Source organism: Salvia miltiorrhiza, chromosome 6, assembly GCF_028751815.1.
Source record: "Salvia miltiorrhiza cultivar Shanhuang (shh) chromosome 6, IMPLAD_Smil_shh, whole genome shotgun sequence".
Taxonomy (NCBI): domain Eukaryota; kingdom Viridiplantae; phylum Streptophyta; class Magnoliopsida; order Lamiales; family Lamiaceae; genus Salvia; species Salvia miltiorrhiza.
This window is the reverse complement of record NC_080392.1, coordinates 40,542,649-40,560,483: the sequence shown is the minus strand read 5'-3', so window position 1 is coordinate 40,560,483 and position 17,835 is coordinate 40,542,649. Positions and strand designations below refer to the sequence as shown.

Sequence of the window (17,835 nt, the reverse complement as noted above, 5' to 3'; positions counted from 1 at the left end):
TCATCTTTTTCACATCATGATTTCTTGATTCTATTTTGTTGTTTCTGTATTTGTGTTGCACGTGTGGCACTTATGGCACTATTAGTGCCACAAGTGCCAAGGACCATTCTACTTGGTTTCGTTTGCACTTATGGCATTATTAGTGCCATAAGTGCCAAGATTTTACTTGGTTTTATTTTGAATTTCCCTTGGCACTTATGGCACTAGAGGACCATTTTACTTGATTTTATTTTGGATTTCCTTTGGCACTTATTAGTGCCATAAGTACATTTTGAATTTTCGTTGGCACTTATGGCACTAATAGTGCCATAAGTGCCTAACCCGACCAGACATTCGACCCGCGTGCCTAATCCTATCTGGTCCGCTTAATTAAGGGTAAAAACGTCTGAAATAGTTAAAAAATGCCAAATTTTACGTTTTTTTCAATGAGTGGCCATAAATGTGTTTTTGCTTCATTTTGGTTACTTCAAAATTTCGCTCATCTAAAAAACTACTAATACATAAAAGGTAATTATATTCACAAAGCCCCCACTTTACTCACTAGCCCCCATATAAATAAATAGTTATAAATTTACTATTTTACCCTATAATTCATAGCCACATAAATGTAATTTTTTTATACTATAAATTAAATCCCTAATCTTGTATAGTCCCCAGCCACACGCAAACGTAATTCACGATAGAAATTCTTCTTGATTATTTCCATAACCAAAACGATAGTATATGACACTTCGTTGTTGCAATATTCATTTTCATTGTTGAAGAAATAGAGATTATATATTGTTTGTCAAGAAATATTTGGTTTTAGAAACAGTTCGGCAGAATAATTTCAAAATTTTTGGTTTCAATCAAGAAATATATTTTTCTCTATCTTAAAGTACATTATCACATGCTAAGATGTTGCAGATTACGATATGCTATCAAAATCTTCTACCTTTTTGCACTTTGCTAATCAATTTTGCTGGTAGACTGGAGAATTAAGACATTGTTTTTTAAATGATATGTATCCAGATTAGCAATTAATCTCAATATTAAGGGGGCGTTTACTTTGCACGATTGATAAAATAGAGGATTGAGTATTTTATCCTCAAGAGTGAGATTATTTCAATCCCACCCTTTTTGATGGGATAAGAATAAAGCAAAACTAGCTTAAATGATAAAAATAATCAAGGGCCTTGGAATATCCTAAAGTTTCAATCCAACAAAGTAAGCAAATGATTAGTCTTACTGTTTTGATCTATCAATGTTAATCCTTCAAAGTAAACGCCCACTAACAATATATGGTATTGCACTTTGTAAACAATTATGAATTTTGCCTTTAATGCATATCATAACTCATGAATGACTTTGTAGCTATAGACATTAACCTGAGGAATCATCATATCCCTATCTCTGGGATTTGCTCATGGTGCAAGGCGGGTTGGGGGTCCTCCTCTCATTGCATGGTTTTCTGTGACGAAGTCCGCTATTTCTGAAAGAAAAGCCCCTGGTGGTGGTAAACATTGTCCCAATTTCTCCATGAGAAACACTTTTTCCAGGTTGGCTGCGGAAGTGAGCGAGGAAGATTTGGATTTGTTCAGTGTGTGCTTGTGGTGTGGAGAAGACTCTGTGACATCAAACATGGCAAGGCCTCAAGTGAGCAGATGATATGATGGACTCTTGTTCTTTATTTTTGAAGAATTTTCAAGAAGCCCGATTTCTGTGCGAGGCTGAGTCTCGTCTCCTGCCATGTGAAGGTGATAAGCCATGAGGGAATTGCAAGCCATGCTACTGGGGATCGGTCACTGCCTTCATCTTGATTTAGGTCCGATTATGGTTTTTTCGTATTCGCTCCTTACTATTCACGTGGTTCATCATGATCGTGTTAGTTCTGAAGCTCTTTGTGATGATCTACTGGATGCGTTTTCTTTTGCCAAAGAGGCCTGTGTCGTAGAGTTTCGTCATGTTAGAAGAGAAGCTAATTGTGTAGCTCACTCTTTAGTGTATTTTGCTATCTCTTGCCTTAATGTAAAGATTTGGGAGTCGGATTTCCCGAGCTGGCTCCTAGATTTGATTCATCGGGATATGACCTAATTAATTTCGTTGATTCCTCCTAAAAAAATGGATTGTCTACACCATTGACAGCTTTAATGGTGAAAAGAGTAATGAACAAAGAAAACATCTATTACTACTACTTTTTGTTTTTCTTCTTTCATGCAAATCACACTTGAATTTCAATAAAAAAGAATAATTAAAGAATAGAACAAAAACGGTGATTGTTACATTATCCTGAATCCTTTTGCTGTTTATTTATCTCCAACATTGGAATTCGTGATTTCTTTGCTGATTGTAGGTTGGGGCCTTGGGGGCTATATAAAAATAGGGATTTAATTTGATTATAAAATAAATTTTATTTAATTTGGGGCTATGCATTATAGATTAAAATATTAAATTTATAATTATTATTTTGTATGAGAGTGATGAAGCATGAAACCAACACCTAATCTAAAAAGCAATAATTGAGACAGGATTTACGTGGTTCGGTCATTAAGACCTACACGAGAGATCTTCGAGTTCTTCCACTATACTTTGAGATAATTACATTTTACAAGTGTTGCTCAGAAATAAATCATGATCCCCGAATGCTAATGCTAAACCTTTTATTTATAGATAACTAATTGGGCCTAACTTTAAAGCCCATGAAGCCCAACTTGGTGGTAAAGCTGGCTCTCGGCAAGACTGGCTCTGGAAGCGCTTCACTCTGGCAGGGCTCTTGGCAGAGCTGTCTCTGGTTGAACTCTGGCTCTGGCATGTTGTCTTTGGTAGCTCTGCTCTGGCATGTGTCTCTGGTAGCTCTGCGCTCTGGCAAGGCCAGCTCTGGCTCTGCAGGTTGGCTCTGCCACGCCGCACTCTGGCAAGGCGGTCTCTGCCAACCTGCACTCTAGCAAAGCGGTCTCTGGTTAGTTTTTTAATAATAATAATAACAATAATCAGGTAAAATGTCCCTGTATTCTAAGCACAGCGCTGATGGGTTTTACAGTCCTCATCAGCTACTCCCCCTAATCTGGTTGAACTGTGTCTTCTTTGTTCAACCAGTGGTGTGTGGTGTAGAGTCAGTGATGTGCTGCTCTCCTATGTCAACTATGTGTACCTGATTCTCTGTAACTTATTAGATAGGAACTGTCAATTTTTACAAAACAATGGTGACAAAGTATTTCAGCGCTGCAAATGAACTAAGATAAAAGAGATAGTAATTTTTCCTTTTGATTCTTTGAATATCATCAGGGTTAAGTACAAGATTCTCCCCCTATCGATGGCGTCCCTATTGCGTTTAGCCCCCTAATGTCAGGGGGGGCTGCCCACTACCTCAACGTGGCTTTATCGCACCAATTTCCCCCCGCCTTTTAACGGACATTAACACTGTTAAAAAAAATCATTTTTTTTGTCAGGGAAAGAGGCGATGGTGGCAGCCTTGTGGCTGCTACTCGCTGGAAAATTTAGGGCCGCAATGGTGGTGTGGTGCAGAGGTCACCGGAAAACAAGGAGGAAGAAGAAGAAGGCAGCGGCGCTGCGTTAATGGAAGAAGAAAGCAGCGGCGGTGCTGCTGTCTCCGGCGAGAGAAAGACGCAGGACTGTTCCAAGCAAGAGGGAAGAGAAGGGGTTGGGGACGGAGGTAGCATCGTGTGTGGTGCAGAGGTCGCCGAAAAACAAGGGGGAAGAAGAAGGCAGCGGCGCTACTGCTGTCTCAGGCGAGAGGAACACGCAAGGACTGCTCCAAGCAAGAGGGAAGAGAAGGGGTTGGGGACGGAGGCGGCATCGTGTGCGGCGCAGAGGTCGCCAAAAAATAAGGGGGAAGAAGAAGAAGGCAGCGGCGCTGCTGCTGTCTCCGGCGAAAGGAAGATGCAGGGACTGTTCCAACGATTTTTTGTAATGGCGTTAACGTCTGTTAAAATGCGGGGGGGAAATTGGTGCGATAAAGCCACATTGAGGTAGTGGGCAGCTCTCCCCCCTGACGTTAGGGGGCTAAATGCGATAGGGACACCATCGATAGGGGGAAATTTGGTACTTAACCCTATCATCAATGATGACTGACTTAAGACTCAAATATCCGCAGAGCGGCTGAGTTGTCACTTAAGGCTCATCCCTGTCTAACTTTGCGGTTTACAATGTTTCTGCGCGGAGCATAGAGATTGAGGCCTGCGCTACCATGAAGGCCTAAGTTTTGCAATTGATGCCTGAGTTTTGGAATTAATGCCTGCGAAGCCATGCAGGCCAGTTTTGCAATTAATGCCTGCGAAGCCACGAAGGGCTAGGTTTTGCAATTAATGCCTTAGTTAAGATAACTTAGAATCTGCGCCGAAGATGACTTGGGTAATCTGTGGTAGTTTAGACGAGACAATCACACTGACTGGGCTGAGATAGTCGTCTTAGCTGCGCTGATACAATCGCACTGACTGCGCTGAGATAATCGCACTGACTGCGCTGAGATACTCGCATTGACTGCGCTGAGATAATCACATTGACTGCGCTGAGATAATCGCATTGATTGTTCTGACTCGCGGCTACGGCAGCTCTGGGAGCTCGCGGCTTAGGCAACTCTGAAACTTAATCCCCTTTCTTTAGATTTTGAATTTTTTATCCCTAAAAAATGGGATATGAGAGGTGACGGGGGTATACACCCCCTACTCCTCCCCCCAGTGTCGTGCGCGTACTTTAGAAGTCAAGCACGATTGTTGAAGGCCCGATAAATAACACAGGAGAAACCCGATGAATAAATCAAGAAAACCCAATGAATATATCATAAAACACGTAATAATTTACGATCGACGAATTGATAAATTCATAACAAGAATGTTGCCTTGTCATACAATATCAATAAATTTTTATTTTTCCATCTTCCACTGAAACTGGAACACCCTTCCTCAATGTACAGAGCTGAATATCTTCTTGTAAGCGAAGACCCGAGCAGGGCTGCCAGGAAGTCCTGATCAATGTTGAAAATGATGTACCGAGAAACCTAAGAATATATAGCCCAGTTATCTGGTCTGTCTTGTTGTAGCGAAATGTCTCATGCAGAGTTGGAATGTTTGCCCAGAGCATCCCAGTCAGGGCTGAAAATATTCGCCCAGAGCAGTCGGTCAAGGCTGGAAATATTCGCTCGGAGGAGTCCGGTCAGAGCTGAAGAAGTTGGTGCCGAGAAGTGAACGGCAGAGCTGAAAATGCACCCGAGCAGGGCTGAAAATGTACCCAAGCAGGGCTAAAAAGCCGGTGCCGGGAGGTGACCCGAAGAGTTGGGATATTCTTATTGCACCAAGAATTCCCGCATTTAGCTGGTAACCGAGCATCTCAATGCCAGGTCAATGATCCTTTTCAACTTCAGATTCCCTTGGATTATATGCTGCGCTGTCATATGGCTCCCTATTTGTCCCAGAATTCCCCAAGTGTTTGCAAGAGACCCCTTTCTCGATCCCCATGTTTTGAAATAACATAAGGCTGACATTATGTTTGGACCACAGTCCGCCAAGTTTCCTGAATTCGCAAAGCCAAAATAAGGTAAAATTAGTCTAGAAACCAACCATGGTTAATCCCTAGGTTAACAAAAATAGTTCCAAAGTCAAAGCAAAATTAATCCAAAATTAATAAACAAGCTGGGCTATCATGTGCCCCGAGAAGTCCCGAGTAGGGCTGGTAGTTCCCTGTCATGTCGCGAAAAATCTTGGGCAGGGCTGGAAATGTTCACCTGAGCAGCCCGATCAGGGCTGGAAATATTCGCTCGGAGGAGCCGGTCAGGGCTGGAAAACTTTACCCAGAGTAGCCCGGTCAGGGCTGGAAATATTGCCCAGAGTAGCCCGGTCAAGGCTGAAGAACGTTACCCAGAACAGCCCGGTCAGAGCTGGAAATGTTTGCCCAGAGCATCCCAGTCAGGGTTGAAAATATTTACCCAGAGCATCCCGGTCAGGTCTGAAAATATTCACACAGAGCAGGCCTCGCGCGGAGTACCTGCGCTGCCTTGGTATTTTTGCAAGGAACTCGATCAGGTCGGTAGTAGAGCTGGCTGCGCAGCTTATCAACATAGAAGAGGGAAGACGAGAGTTGACAGTCCGGCTTGATACCAGAACAGAGAAATAGATCTAGCATGCTGAAGCACCATATCTTTAATATTCGTATCGTTTATTCCCTCAAATCTGTTCCAGAATTGTGAGGTTTCAAAATTCCCGAACTCATTGGCCTTCAGGGCTGTATTTTCGTGATTCTCAAATTTGCAAAAGATGCATGCTCTGCAACCCTCAAGCACCGCTCCGAGTAGCTTTGATCCTAATAGAAATTTGTTGGGCTACGTAGGAAAAGATAACAATCATCAGGGTTTACCAAGATTTGCAATAGGTTGTTGAAAAATTCCTATTGAATAAGAAATTTGGGGGTTTTCCCCTCTGTTAGTGGTTGAAACAGTCATCGTGTAGCTCGGCTACGACGGCGTGGTCGCGGAGCGAGTCCTCGACTGCCATGGAACGTTCTTCGATGCTCGGTCGGAGGTGGGCTGCAATTTCCTGACTCGGGTTTTGGGGAATTTCTCTAGAAGCTAAGAAGGATTCGGTCTGGATCTTCGTTAGGCTCGAATGGATCTGGGCGTGATTCGCTCGCCGGATTCATGGGAGGACTCATCAGCTAATCCGTTGTCCCTTTCCTTCCATTTTCCTGCAATGCGATATATATTAAACATTAAATTAAACATTATCAATAGATAATCATTGTTTTGTAAGATTCGTAGGCTCATCAGCCCATAACTCAGAATTTGTTGATGGAAATTGGGAACCGGTGGGTGTGGTCCCCAAATCGCTGGTGAGACCCAAGGCATCGCCGGTTAGATGAGGCGTCGGCCTCACCGGAGCTTCAATAAGGAGATGAGGCTGACTCAATGTCAGCGAGACAAATGGGGATAGCCATATTTGTTTCACGTGATTGGCGACTCAACCGAGGGCTTCGGATTTTGGTTGGATTCGGGAATTTTCTCTAGGAACTGAGAAGGATCCGATCTGGATCTGTGAAGAAGAGAACGACGATCTGCAGACCCTTTGCTACCGAAAATTCTCCCCGGAATCTGGAAATTGAAAATAACACATAACCGGAAACTCACGCCTTAGCTCAATTTCCACAGACGGCGCCAGTTGATGAAGCATGAAACCAACACCTAATCTAAAAAGCAATAATCGAGACAGGATTTACGTGGTTCGGTCATTAAGACCTACATCCACGGGAGATCTTCGAGTTCTTCCACTATACTTCGAGATAACTACATTTACAAGTGTTGCTCAAAATAAATCATGATCCCCGAATGTAATGCTAAACCTTCTATTTATAGATAACTAATTGGGCCTAACCCTAAAGCCCGTGAAGCTCAACTTGGTGGTAAAGCTGGCTCTCAGCAAGACTGGCTCTGGAAGCGCTTCACTCTGGCAGGGCTCTCGGCAGAGCTGTCTCTGGTTGAACTCTGGCTCTGGCAGGTTGTCTCTGGTAGCTCTGCTCTGGCATGTGTCTCTGGTAGTTCTGCGCTCTGGCAAAGCGGGCAGCTCTGTGCTCTGGCAAGGCCAGCTCTGACTTGCAGGTTGGCTCTGCGTGCCGTACTCTGGCGAGGCAGTCTCTGCCAACATGCACTCTGGCAAGGCGGTCTCTGGTTAGTTTATTTAATAATAATAACAATAATTAGGTAAAATATCATGTATTGCTAAGCACAGCGCTGATGGGTTTTACAGTCCTCATCAGAGAGCTATAGTGAGTAAAATGAGGGTTGTGAATATAATTACCCATAAATAAAATAAATAACCCATTTGTTAGCCCAATATCCTAATGGGCCGAATGGAAAGCACAAATTTGCTTTTAACACTTCAAAGTTCCAAACTTTTTATTTTTTGCTTTTCTTTTTGAGAAAAAATTCTTGCTTAATTATCATCACTTCAGCAGTCATCATCACTCAGCGAGCAGCAGAAAGGAAAAATGGCGATTTTGCCAACGCCATTGCACATTACAAGAAGTGATTTTGTCCATCCCAATCCCTATCTCGTCAGCGTGCCGTCGAAGCCCACACGCAGCTGCGCTCGCCGTCCGTTTGTTGTCACCTTTTCTTACAGTAAGTCGCTGCGAATTCCCGCAACACTCGATTCTTTCTATGTAAATTTCTTAAGGGAATGGATTTTGAAGTCCCATTTTGTTATATGTCAGAACCCAGGAACGAAATTACTGGTAATGACAAGAAAAGGGAGTTCCTTGAGCAGTACGGTCTTAATCCCGATGAGTTCTTACCTAAACCATCTCGGAAGGTCACTCTTTCTCTTGATTATCTTTGTGCGTCTGCGTTTGTGATAAGGAGAATTGACTCGGGTGGGATTTGCTTCTGAGTCATTGTTGTGGTGTTTGTGTGTGTGTGAGAGAGAGAGGGAACTAGTAGGAGATAAGTAGAATTCTCATGGAGGATTTGTTCCTTAGTTGTGTGTGTGTGTGAGAGAGGAGAGAGAGAGAGAACTAGAATGAGATAAGTAGAATTGTCATGGAGGATTCTGTTGTGTGTGTGTGAGAGAGAGATAACTAGAAGGGCATAAGTAGAACTGTCATGGAGGATTCTGCTCCTTGTGTGTGTGCGTGTGCGTGTGTGTGTGTGTAAGAGAGAGAGAGAGAGAGAGGGCGACTGCATGCTTAATATTTCATATCATGTCAAACAGTACTCTTTTTTTTTCATAGGCAAAGCTCATGCAATTGTTGTTAATTGGAGACAATTTCATGTAGTTCAGGCCTCAGGCCTTGTTAAATTGTATTAATATTCCTTTAAAGAAACTGTAATCTTGTATTAATATTCTCTTGCTAAGAAGTTATGTTACTTTGTGTTACAGGTAAAGAGGAGAGGAGAGCAACGAAATCCAGAAGCGAGAAACAATACACCACTGCAGGAGCCAAAGCCGCCGCGAGAGACACACAAACTGCTTCAGGTTTGGGATTCTTTTCAAGTTTCATTCTCCTTGTTAAATTATCGCTTAAATTACCGAGAAAAAATGTGCCTTCAACTGATATTTTGGTTCCTTGAACTGTTCTTTTGGAATTGGAATTTAACTGGTTTCATTCAAGTAGGCAATACTGTAAAATTTGGACTTATATTGTAAGTCTGCATACAGTATCACATTTGATCTCTAGAGGTGGTGTGAGTCGACTTTTCTAAGTGTGATTGCTTATGTACAGTTCCAATGTAAATTCAAAGTTTCCAACCTCTTGCAACCTGGACTACATTTTTTCTGACTACAAGGTTGGAGTTGTTGTTTGATTTACTTAAGGAGATAAACGTCAATGGTTGTTTTAGGTACTTGGAGGTACGGCTCGGAGGAAAAAGTTACTCTCACCGAAGAGTATGGACGTGCGGCCTATGATGGAAGTTGTAAAAGGAGCAGCTTTTTCAATTTTACAGGTGGGGTTTTCTTGGATTTTTATTGTAGTTTGACCTATGTGAGTGGGTTTTTAATTGTTAACTTAGTATGTAGTTGCAAATTGCAATTAAACTATTCGCTGAACTGATACGAGACAGGCAGCGGGTGGCTCGCCTCAGTCTCTGAGGCCCGGGCGCTGGTTAGACTTGTACAGCGGCACAGGATCCGTTGGTATTGAAGCTATCAGTAGAGGATGTTCTGAGGTGCACTACTATTAACCGATTTTTGGTTTCTTTTTTAATCATATCTGTTCCTTCCTGGCTTAATTCGTGGTTTTTAGGCTCACTTTGTGGAGATGGATCCTTGGGTTATCTCGGATGTGCTAAAGCCTAACTTGGAGTCAACTGGATTCCTTGAGGCTTCGGTTATACATACTGCCCGTGTTGAAACCTTCTTGGAAAATGCACAAAGATATCTAGGTGACTATATTCTTTCATCAGTTTCTTCCTTTCGGAAATATAGTATCCTCATGCTTAATTACACCACTACTGCATGTCTTAAAGTTTATGCATAGAATGAACCTTGATTTGGTTGCTGCACTTTACTCCTTTTAGTTCAAGGCCTCAAATGGCCGACGTCTTAAAATATGGTCATACAATGTTCAGTTAGACAATTGAGGAGAGAGGTTTCTAAAAGATCTAAAACGTATTAAGTGATTTAAGTGTGATAAGACTTGATTAAAATATGCCGGACCTGTAGAATGTTTTTTCCTTGGAACTCATCTATGACAGTATCAGGGATCTTTGTCATATACCCATCAATCATTATGAAGTTCTTAATAATTAGCCGTGAACTAATCAAATTGTAGATACATATATTTTGCTTATACTTTCTGTATTTTCTCTACAACTTTTCTTGTGTAGGATTCTTATATATCCGTATCTGATTGCTATAGGGAAAGAGGCGGCGTTTGATTATATAAGTGTTACTCCTCCATACATGCTTGTAGATTACACAGTTCTGATGGATCAGGTTTCTAATTCATCGGTGGTTGGGGAGAATACATTTATAGTAAGTCGCACACGAATCTTTTGCCGGATTTCATTCGGTCTCCTAAACCATAATCTGTTTGTCTCATCTCTCCAGGTAGTTGAGTACCCTTTGAGAACTGACATGCTGGATTCGTGTGCGTGCTTGGTAAAGGTAACTTAAATGACGGCCACGTAGCCACCTTGATAACATTCATCTCTTACTGTCGGAATTGTTCGATTTATGTATTCACAATCAATGTTATCATATAACAATCTAAAATCCTTCCCGTTAAATTCAAAGTTCTATGTTATAAGCAATTTTGTTTGTTGTGTTTAATGAATACAGATAGCTGATCGGCGGTTTGGCAGGACACATTTAGCAATATACGGACCGCAGTGGGCCCAAAAGAAGAGTAAACTGGAGACATGACTATCATTATTGCACAAATGATTAGAAATTCGTATGTACTCTGATGATTGCGATCACGTTGCAGCTGATCAGTCGACTTGCAATGCAAGTGCAGCTTATGCTCCAGGTAAATCACCATCAATAAGCTGCACCACTCGGTTCCCTGCTTGCAGCATTTGGGTCGACTATTCGTGTCTTTTAAAGTTGGACTCGTTTGTCACAACTCTTTTTCATCCTTGTAAACAAATATGAAGATCTAGGCAAGTTTAGCTGAACCTTTGATGGTTCATCAATTTTGACGTCGTCAATGGTTGTATACGTAACTGGCTAAGCACTTTCGACGACGGCAGAAATCTAGTTGTAGTTACTTGCATTTGGTGTCCTTTCAAACCTAGGTGCTTGTATATAAACCTGAATTCCGCATTCATCAAAACCTTGTAATGTTGTATTCTGCCGTTCTATTCTATTGTATGCATATGTAGACCGTAATCTTCATTTCTCAATTTGTGCTTTTGATGCTCTCAGATGGAATTTCCTGTCTGGCCGTCGAAAGTTGAACTTTGCTTATTAGTTATAATTCTAACCTTGAAGATCGAATGTGGCCATAAATGCTGGCACTATCTACGCTCGTCTTGTAATTTGTGTTCATACAAGTTGACAAGATGCTTTGAGCAAACTCTTTAGATTGCATAGAGCAAAGCTTTAGTAAGCAATGCAAGTCTAGGGTTTCTATGGTTTCCCTTTTAATTTCTGTAGATTCCTTTGATTCCTTTTCGTTTTGTAGATTCCTTTTCGTTTTGACATAAAGAAACTGTTGTGATATTTTGTTTAGAGATGAGCCACCATCATCTAATGCAATATGCAGGCACTCGACAAGAGAATTATATGTTCCCTCGAGTCCCTCGACACACTTGAATGAAGCCACACACGTTGGCTTCCAAGATATAGTCTGAAGTTCCAGCTTAGGACAGAAAAGAGGGATATAGTTTGTTTAGACATGGATGTGGACCCGTACTTCGTTTCATTCTTATTATCCTTTTATTCTTTCTCGTATCTCCCCTCCCTCGCGGCCACTTTTTGTTGATACTAACCTTTATGATACTTTGAGTATGATTCCAGGAACTAAGAGAACAAAAGAAAGCACAAGTATGATGCTCGAAAACGTGGAATTTGCAGGCACACTCTTGAATCTAAGGTGCATACTCTCGAACTCGTACTCATGGTTTCATGCTTGATCCGATTCTCTCTTTCGCCACTCATCTTTGCAAGGGATATGAAACTGAAGCCTATATCTGTGCACTATACTCGAGTTTGAATATTTGCTTGATATACAGCTAAGTTTTATGTCCCTTGATTGGAATATACGCACTCGAAACACTGTTTAAATTGCCTCTTGTTCATTTGAAATTGGTGTTGGGCCTTTTGAATAAGAAACAAGATTGAAGTTGTAGAGATCTTGCTTTTTAGGACCATAGAGTGTAGGTATCCCCTATTTTTGGACATGTACGTAGCAGGATGTAATAGAGATGGAAACGCAGTTGTCTTTAGACGCTCCATTCGCCTTTTTTAGAGTTAATAGTGTTTTATGTCCGAACTTTCAGTGCTTTTCATAAAATATCTCCAACTTTCGTTTTCTCCTAAGAAATCCCGAACTTTCAGTGTTTTTCATAAAATATCCCGTTATACAAAATCAGGTGATCGAAAGATGACTCTTCTCAGACTGATTGCAGTAAGTTTAGAATCTTACACCTTCAAATTGATAATTCAAGACTTGAGATGAGTCATCTTTCAATCAACAAGACTTTGTATAGCAGAACATTTTATGAAAAATGCTGAAAGGTCTACGTTTTTTAGGAGAAAACAAAAGTTCGGGTATTTTATAGAGAACGTTGAAAATTCAAGATTTTTTAGGTGAAAATGAAAGTTCGAACATTTTAAACTCTGAAAATTTAGGATATACTCACTCCTTCACAAAATGTTGTTCTAATTTACCATTTTGGTCCGTCCACAAATAGTTGTCTAATATTTTTAGTAGGTTCCTTTCTCCACTCACTAATATGTGGGCCTCATTCTCCACTCACTAATTTAATTAACTTTTCTACTTTTCTTCATTTGTGGACTCCTTTCTCCACTCAATAAAAAAACAGCACGATTTTTCCTAAAACCCCTGCCTCCCTCCCTTAGGACAACATTTGGTTGACAGAGGGAGTAAAACACTATTAACCATTTTTTTAATCCATTTTTTGTAGGCAAATGGAGTTCGACATAGTAACACAAATAATATAGACAGAAATATATTTGTGTTTGTGTATATAGTTTATGCATGAATAATTTGTGGCATTTCTTTACCGGCGTATGCATGAATAGTTTGTGGCATTTCAAACTTCTATTTTGGTTTAAAAGAAAATTTATTGTAAGAGATGCTTATTTTATTTTATGAAAATCTGGCTGGGAATTTTTATTTTTTGTCCCTATTATTTTCAGCTGAATTCTGACAGCTTATTAGTGAATATCTGTTCATTAGATGTGAGTGACTATTCACTTCTTTATTTAATAATTGTAAGCTTAAATGGTAATTATATAAGTCTCGTCATATTCCGGCACACTTTTTTCTTTGGCAAAATTTAAAATTTGGTCAGCGTTTGATTATGAAAAAATGAATAAAAAGAGAGGTCAGAAAAGAATTTGATTAATCTAGTAAAGACACGATAATCTTTTGGGTTATTATTAATAATTAAAAAAAAAAGTAAAAGCATACTCCATCGGATGAATTCGAACTCTTCAATTGGCCGTTCCATTTGAACCGTCCATTCCATTTTCGGGACACTCAACTAGGATTGTAAATGAATTGAATATTTTTGCTCGATTCGAGATTCAATTCGAAATTGTGTTATTCGTATTCAAAATTGATAACAAATATTCGATTCGATTCGATTAGCATTCAAATACTTGTATGAAATTATGATATTCGATTCGATATTCGCATAGATGCATGATTAAATATTTAAATATTATATATATGTATATATGTGTGCGTGTGGAGGGGTTAAAATAAATTATGAACTAATTTTCACCATTTGATTGTAAATTTTATGGTGGATTCATCACTTTATTGGATGAATTTAATTTATATTCATCAATATCTATATATATAAGAATTATAATATTATATAATAATTGACAATTTTAAAAAGGGAAAATGCAAAGAATCATAATATACATGCATTAAAGTAATTCTCCACAATTTAAAAAGTAAAACTTTACAATTTATAAAATCAAAATTTTAAATTGAAGTCATTCTTCTTCATCACAAGTCGCTCTTCGTTATTGCGATTGTAAACTAATCAAATATTCGTATTCGATTCGAATTTTGATATTCGTATTCGATAAATATTCATTCGAAATATAAATATTCGATTCGATTCGGTTAGTATTCAAATACGAATACGAAATTATGATATTCGACTCGATTCAATTCGTTTATAACCCTACACTCAATACATAACAAATATTTTCAATATAATTTATAAATTACACAATATGTCATAAAAAAGTTACTCTCAATACCTCCTCTCTTATAATTTGATAGAAATGTTCCTTATAAAGCAATATTTTTTTTCTATCTTTATTATAAAAAACTTCTCGATGACACTGAGTAGAAGTAAATTACAAAACATCGTAATTCTAATATTAATTTAGAAAATAATGGATAATCATTCATGTGAGAACAAAAAGAAGAAGACTACTACGCACGAAAACCTGGGATATGCAATCACACTTTTTTTAAAATCGGATTCTCTTTTGCCATATATAACTAATATAACATATATATTGCTCTAATATGTGAATATTTGCTCAAAATATAGCTAAATTTGATGACACTTGATTCGAAAATCTTTGCTCGAAACAATGTTTGAAATTGCTTTAGGATCTTTTGAATAAAAAAGAAAGCTTGAAGTTGTAGATTTTGCTTTTTTGGACCACAGAGAGAGTGAGTGGCCCTTATCTTTGGACATGCATGTAAATTTAATAGAGATGGGAATTAAGTAATGAATTAGTGTTAGAATTATTACATAAAAATATTGAAATCACCAAATAAACATGCAGATTATTTACTCTGTTCATCGCAATGTGACTAATTTTTCACTAGAAAATTTATGACAATTCAACATTTAGAATGAGACTTTTTTTGCTTTTTTAATTTTATAAATTTGATTATTTTTTTTCTTTTTAAAATTATTTTAGCTCCCTTTAAGTTGTATTTCTAGCTCTGAAGGCTGTTTATAACAAAACAAAAAATAAAAAATTCTAGTTAGATTGCTAGTGCCGGAGCCATATAAATACTTATCGGGCTTCATAAATCGATAAGGGTTAATGATTGCTTTTACTCATTCTTAAAAATTAAAAAATAAAAATTTTCATTATAAAAAAAATTATAAAAACTATTCATTTTGAGTTTTCAATAAATTATCCTCACTTAAATCGCAAATTCTGTTGAAATGGCAAATTTTGCTCGGACATTTTCATCAATGCATTGTCAGCACACTAAGTCACTAATGGTAAATGCACTAATGCTCAACTGTTCGACCATTGCGAGTCGAGTATATCGAGCATTTGTGCATTTGTGGTAGATATATTAATGCTTGGCATGCTCGATATCTACGAGTCGAATATTAGTGGTAAATACATCAATGTTCGACATGCTCAATCATTGCGAGTTGAGCAATCGAGCATTTTTTAAAATTGCACTAATACTCGACATTTTTTTGATTGTGAGTTGAATTAGTGGTCTATAGCTATAATGCACGGATTTGCGGAAAAACTATACATTGCAGTATCAGATACGTACAGGGGGCAGGTACGATTTGCGTGGGATTCGCACGGGATTCGCCACGTGGCGAATCCCCCAAAAATTAAAAAAAAAAAAGGATTCGCGAATCGGGTGCGCCATCCTCGCGATCTGGCTGTGGCAAGGGAGGTGGCGATGGCAGCGTTCCGGCTGAGTCGCGATTGTCGTTCCGAAGAGATATAGGGGAAGGAGGCGATGTTTCCAGTGGATCTCGCCGAAATTTTGAGGGGGGAGGCGGCTGCGTTTTCAGTTTGTGTGGATTGCGGGCGTGTGTGCATGAGGGGTCATGAGGGAGGACAGATGGGAGGCGGTTGCAAGAGTGGAGGGGTCGTGAGGGGGGGCGGCTGCCGACGATTCTTGCCGGAAGGAGGGTGGCGGCATGGTCAATTTCGAGAGAGAGAGAGAGAGATGAGGGAGCAAATAGAGATATTAGAGAGAGAGAGGGCGGCGGATTCATGAAGGAGTAAAAGTTATGACTTTTAAGTTTTAATTGATCTTAATTGATTTGATTTTAAATGGGCCTAATATAGCCTTTTAGATTTTATTTTATTTTAAATAGGTTCTTTTCTTTAATATAGCCTCTCAAATTTTAGGGAGCTATAATTGATTTTATTTTAAATGGGTTCTTTTAATATAGCCTTTCAGATTTTATTCTAATTTTTAAATTTGATTGATTATATATAAAATATATAAATATATATGTATTTGATTGATTATATATAATAAATATATAAATATAATAGACGTATCCTTCACGAATCTCACCCTATAATTTTTGAAAATCCGTATCCCGGCACTTGAACCGTATCGCTCCCGCACCCGCCCTCCTGCACTTGTGCAACATAGGTGGTCGAGCATCATGGCAAAATATACTAATATTCAACATAAGGGTAAAAAGTTTCAATAAGTACTAGTTATAATTTATATATTTTGTGAAAGGTGAATATGTTTTAGATTTATGTTTCAATACGAGTATATATCATTTTACCCCAACCAACGACCGTATCGGTTTAATTTATGAGGCATTTTAAATGCTGGATTTTCAAATCATAATTAATAGGCAAATGGTATTTTGTCATTATAGGTGTAGACGAACACAAGATAATATAGGCAGAAAAGAAATTTTTGATGTTGGTCTATAGTTATATAAGGATAAATAAGCATAATGAATATGACAATTTTCTACCTGCATTTATTCGCCTATATTTCTAACATGGAAGGAGACAGTGTGGCAGGAAGAATAACATAGAAAAAGCTGCTTCAATTCAAATTCTTCTGTTTTACGACTTGATTGATAGTTACCTCTGCATGTGATACTTCATCATTTTCAGTTATAAAGGAAAATTAAAATATTTGTTGTAAGAGATGCCATATTTTTTTCTTATGAATTTATGGCTGGGAAATTTCTTTTGTCCCTATTAATTGTAGCTGAATTCTCATGGTTCATTCGAATATTTGTTGATTAGATGTGACTGCCTATTCACTTCTTTATTTAGCAAGTTGTAAGCTTAAATGGGTAAAATTGAGTCCCATCACATAATCCGGTAAACTACATTCTGCATCGAGCGTTTGCATCACAAAATTCACATTCATGTCTATACTAAAAATGAGGCATCTTTTGTTGAATGATAAAATGTGGCATCGAATTCAAAAATCAAAATTGGATGTACTCATTTGTTACGGTGCAAACAAATATTACTTCATTCGTCCAAAAAAATATTACTTCACCTTGAGTAGATTTGAGTGATTGTGTTGAATTGATTGTAGAATATATATAAAATTAATGATTGTAGTTAAAAAAAAAATGAGGTCATGTCCCAAAATGAAAATGATACACTCTTATGGACGGACGAAAATGAAAAATGTAATATACTTTTACGAGACGGATGGAGTATACAATATTGAGTCTGACATGAGTTTTAATAAATTAATTGATGGATGTTGTTTAGTAAATAAAGGGGGTTCCTCAAATGATTGTGATTGAGTTGAGTGTGAGTCAAATTTATTCTTTTTGATAAATGAGGAGTGTTTGTAAAGTTGAATATGAGGAAAGAGTGTGGGGTCATGTCCTAAAAAAAATTAGCACATTCTCATAACATTTTTGGTGATCAAAATCCAATAATACGAGTATCATTATAAAACTATCAAAAGTTTTTCAAT

The 17,835-nt window shown here is 38.6% G+C and overlaps 1 protein-coding gene across 2 annotated transcripts; it reads left to right on the top strand.

The window, feature by feature from the left end:
• The first annotated feature begins 7,891 nt into the window (after window positions 1–7,891).
• On the top strand, window positions 7,892–12,493 carry LOC130989535 (uncharacterized). 2 transcript variants are annotated; one of them, XR_009090675.1, is made up of 10 exons: window positions 7,892–8,104; window positions 8,197–8,294; window positions 8,862–8,957; window positions 9,323–9,427; window positions 9,545–9,649; window positions 9,727–9,865; window positions 10,342–10,457; window positions 10,533–10,589; window positions 10,764–10,953; window positions 11,946–12,493. XR_009090675.1 is itself a non-coding variant. In XM_057913507.1 (9 exons), the coding sequence occupies exons 1-9, from the start codon at window positions 7,972–7,974 to the stop codon at window positions 10,845–10,847; spliced, it is 933 nt and encodes a 310-aa protein (XP_057769490.1). In that variant the 5' UTR covers window positions 7,892–7,971; the 3' UTR covers window positions 10,848–11,321. The 2 variants fall into 2 exon arrangements, 1 of the variants encoding a protein (XP_057769490.1); XM_057913507.1 differs by lacking the exon at window positions 11,946–12,493 and having other exon boundaries at window positions 10,764–11,321.
• Window positions 12,494–17,835: the final 5,342 nt, after the last annotated feature.

Coding starts and splice junctions, on each gene's coding strand:
- LOC130989535 (XM_057913507.1), top strand. CDS start 7,972: ATGGCGATTTTGCCAACGCCATTGCACATTACAAGAAGTGATTTTGTC. Junction 8,295..8,861: donor TACCTAAACCATCTCGGAAG/GTCACTCTTTCT, acceptor TTTGTGTTACAG/GTAAAGAGGAGAGGAGAGCA. Junction 10,458..10,532: donor TTGGGGAGAATACATTTATA/GTAAGTCGCACA, acceptor TCATCTCTCCAG/GTAGTTGAGTACCCTTTGAG.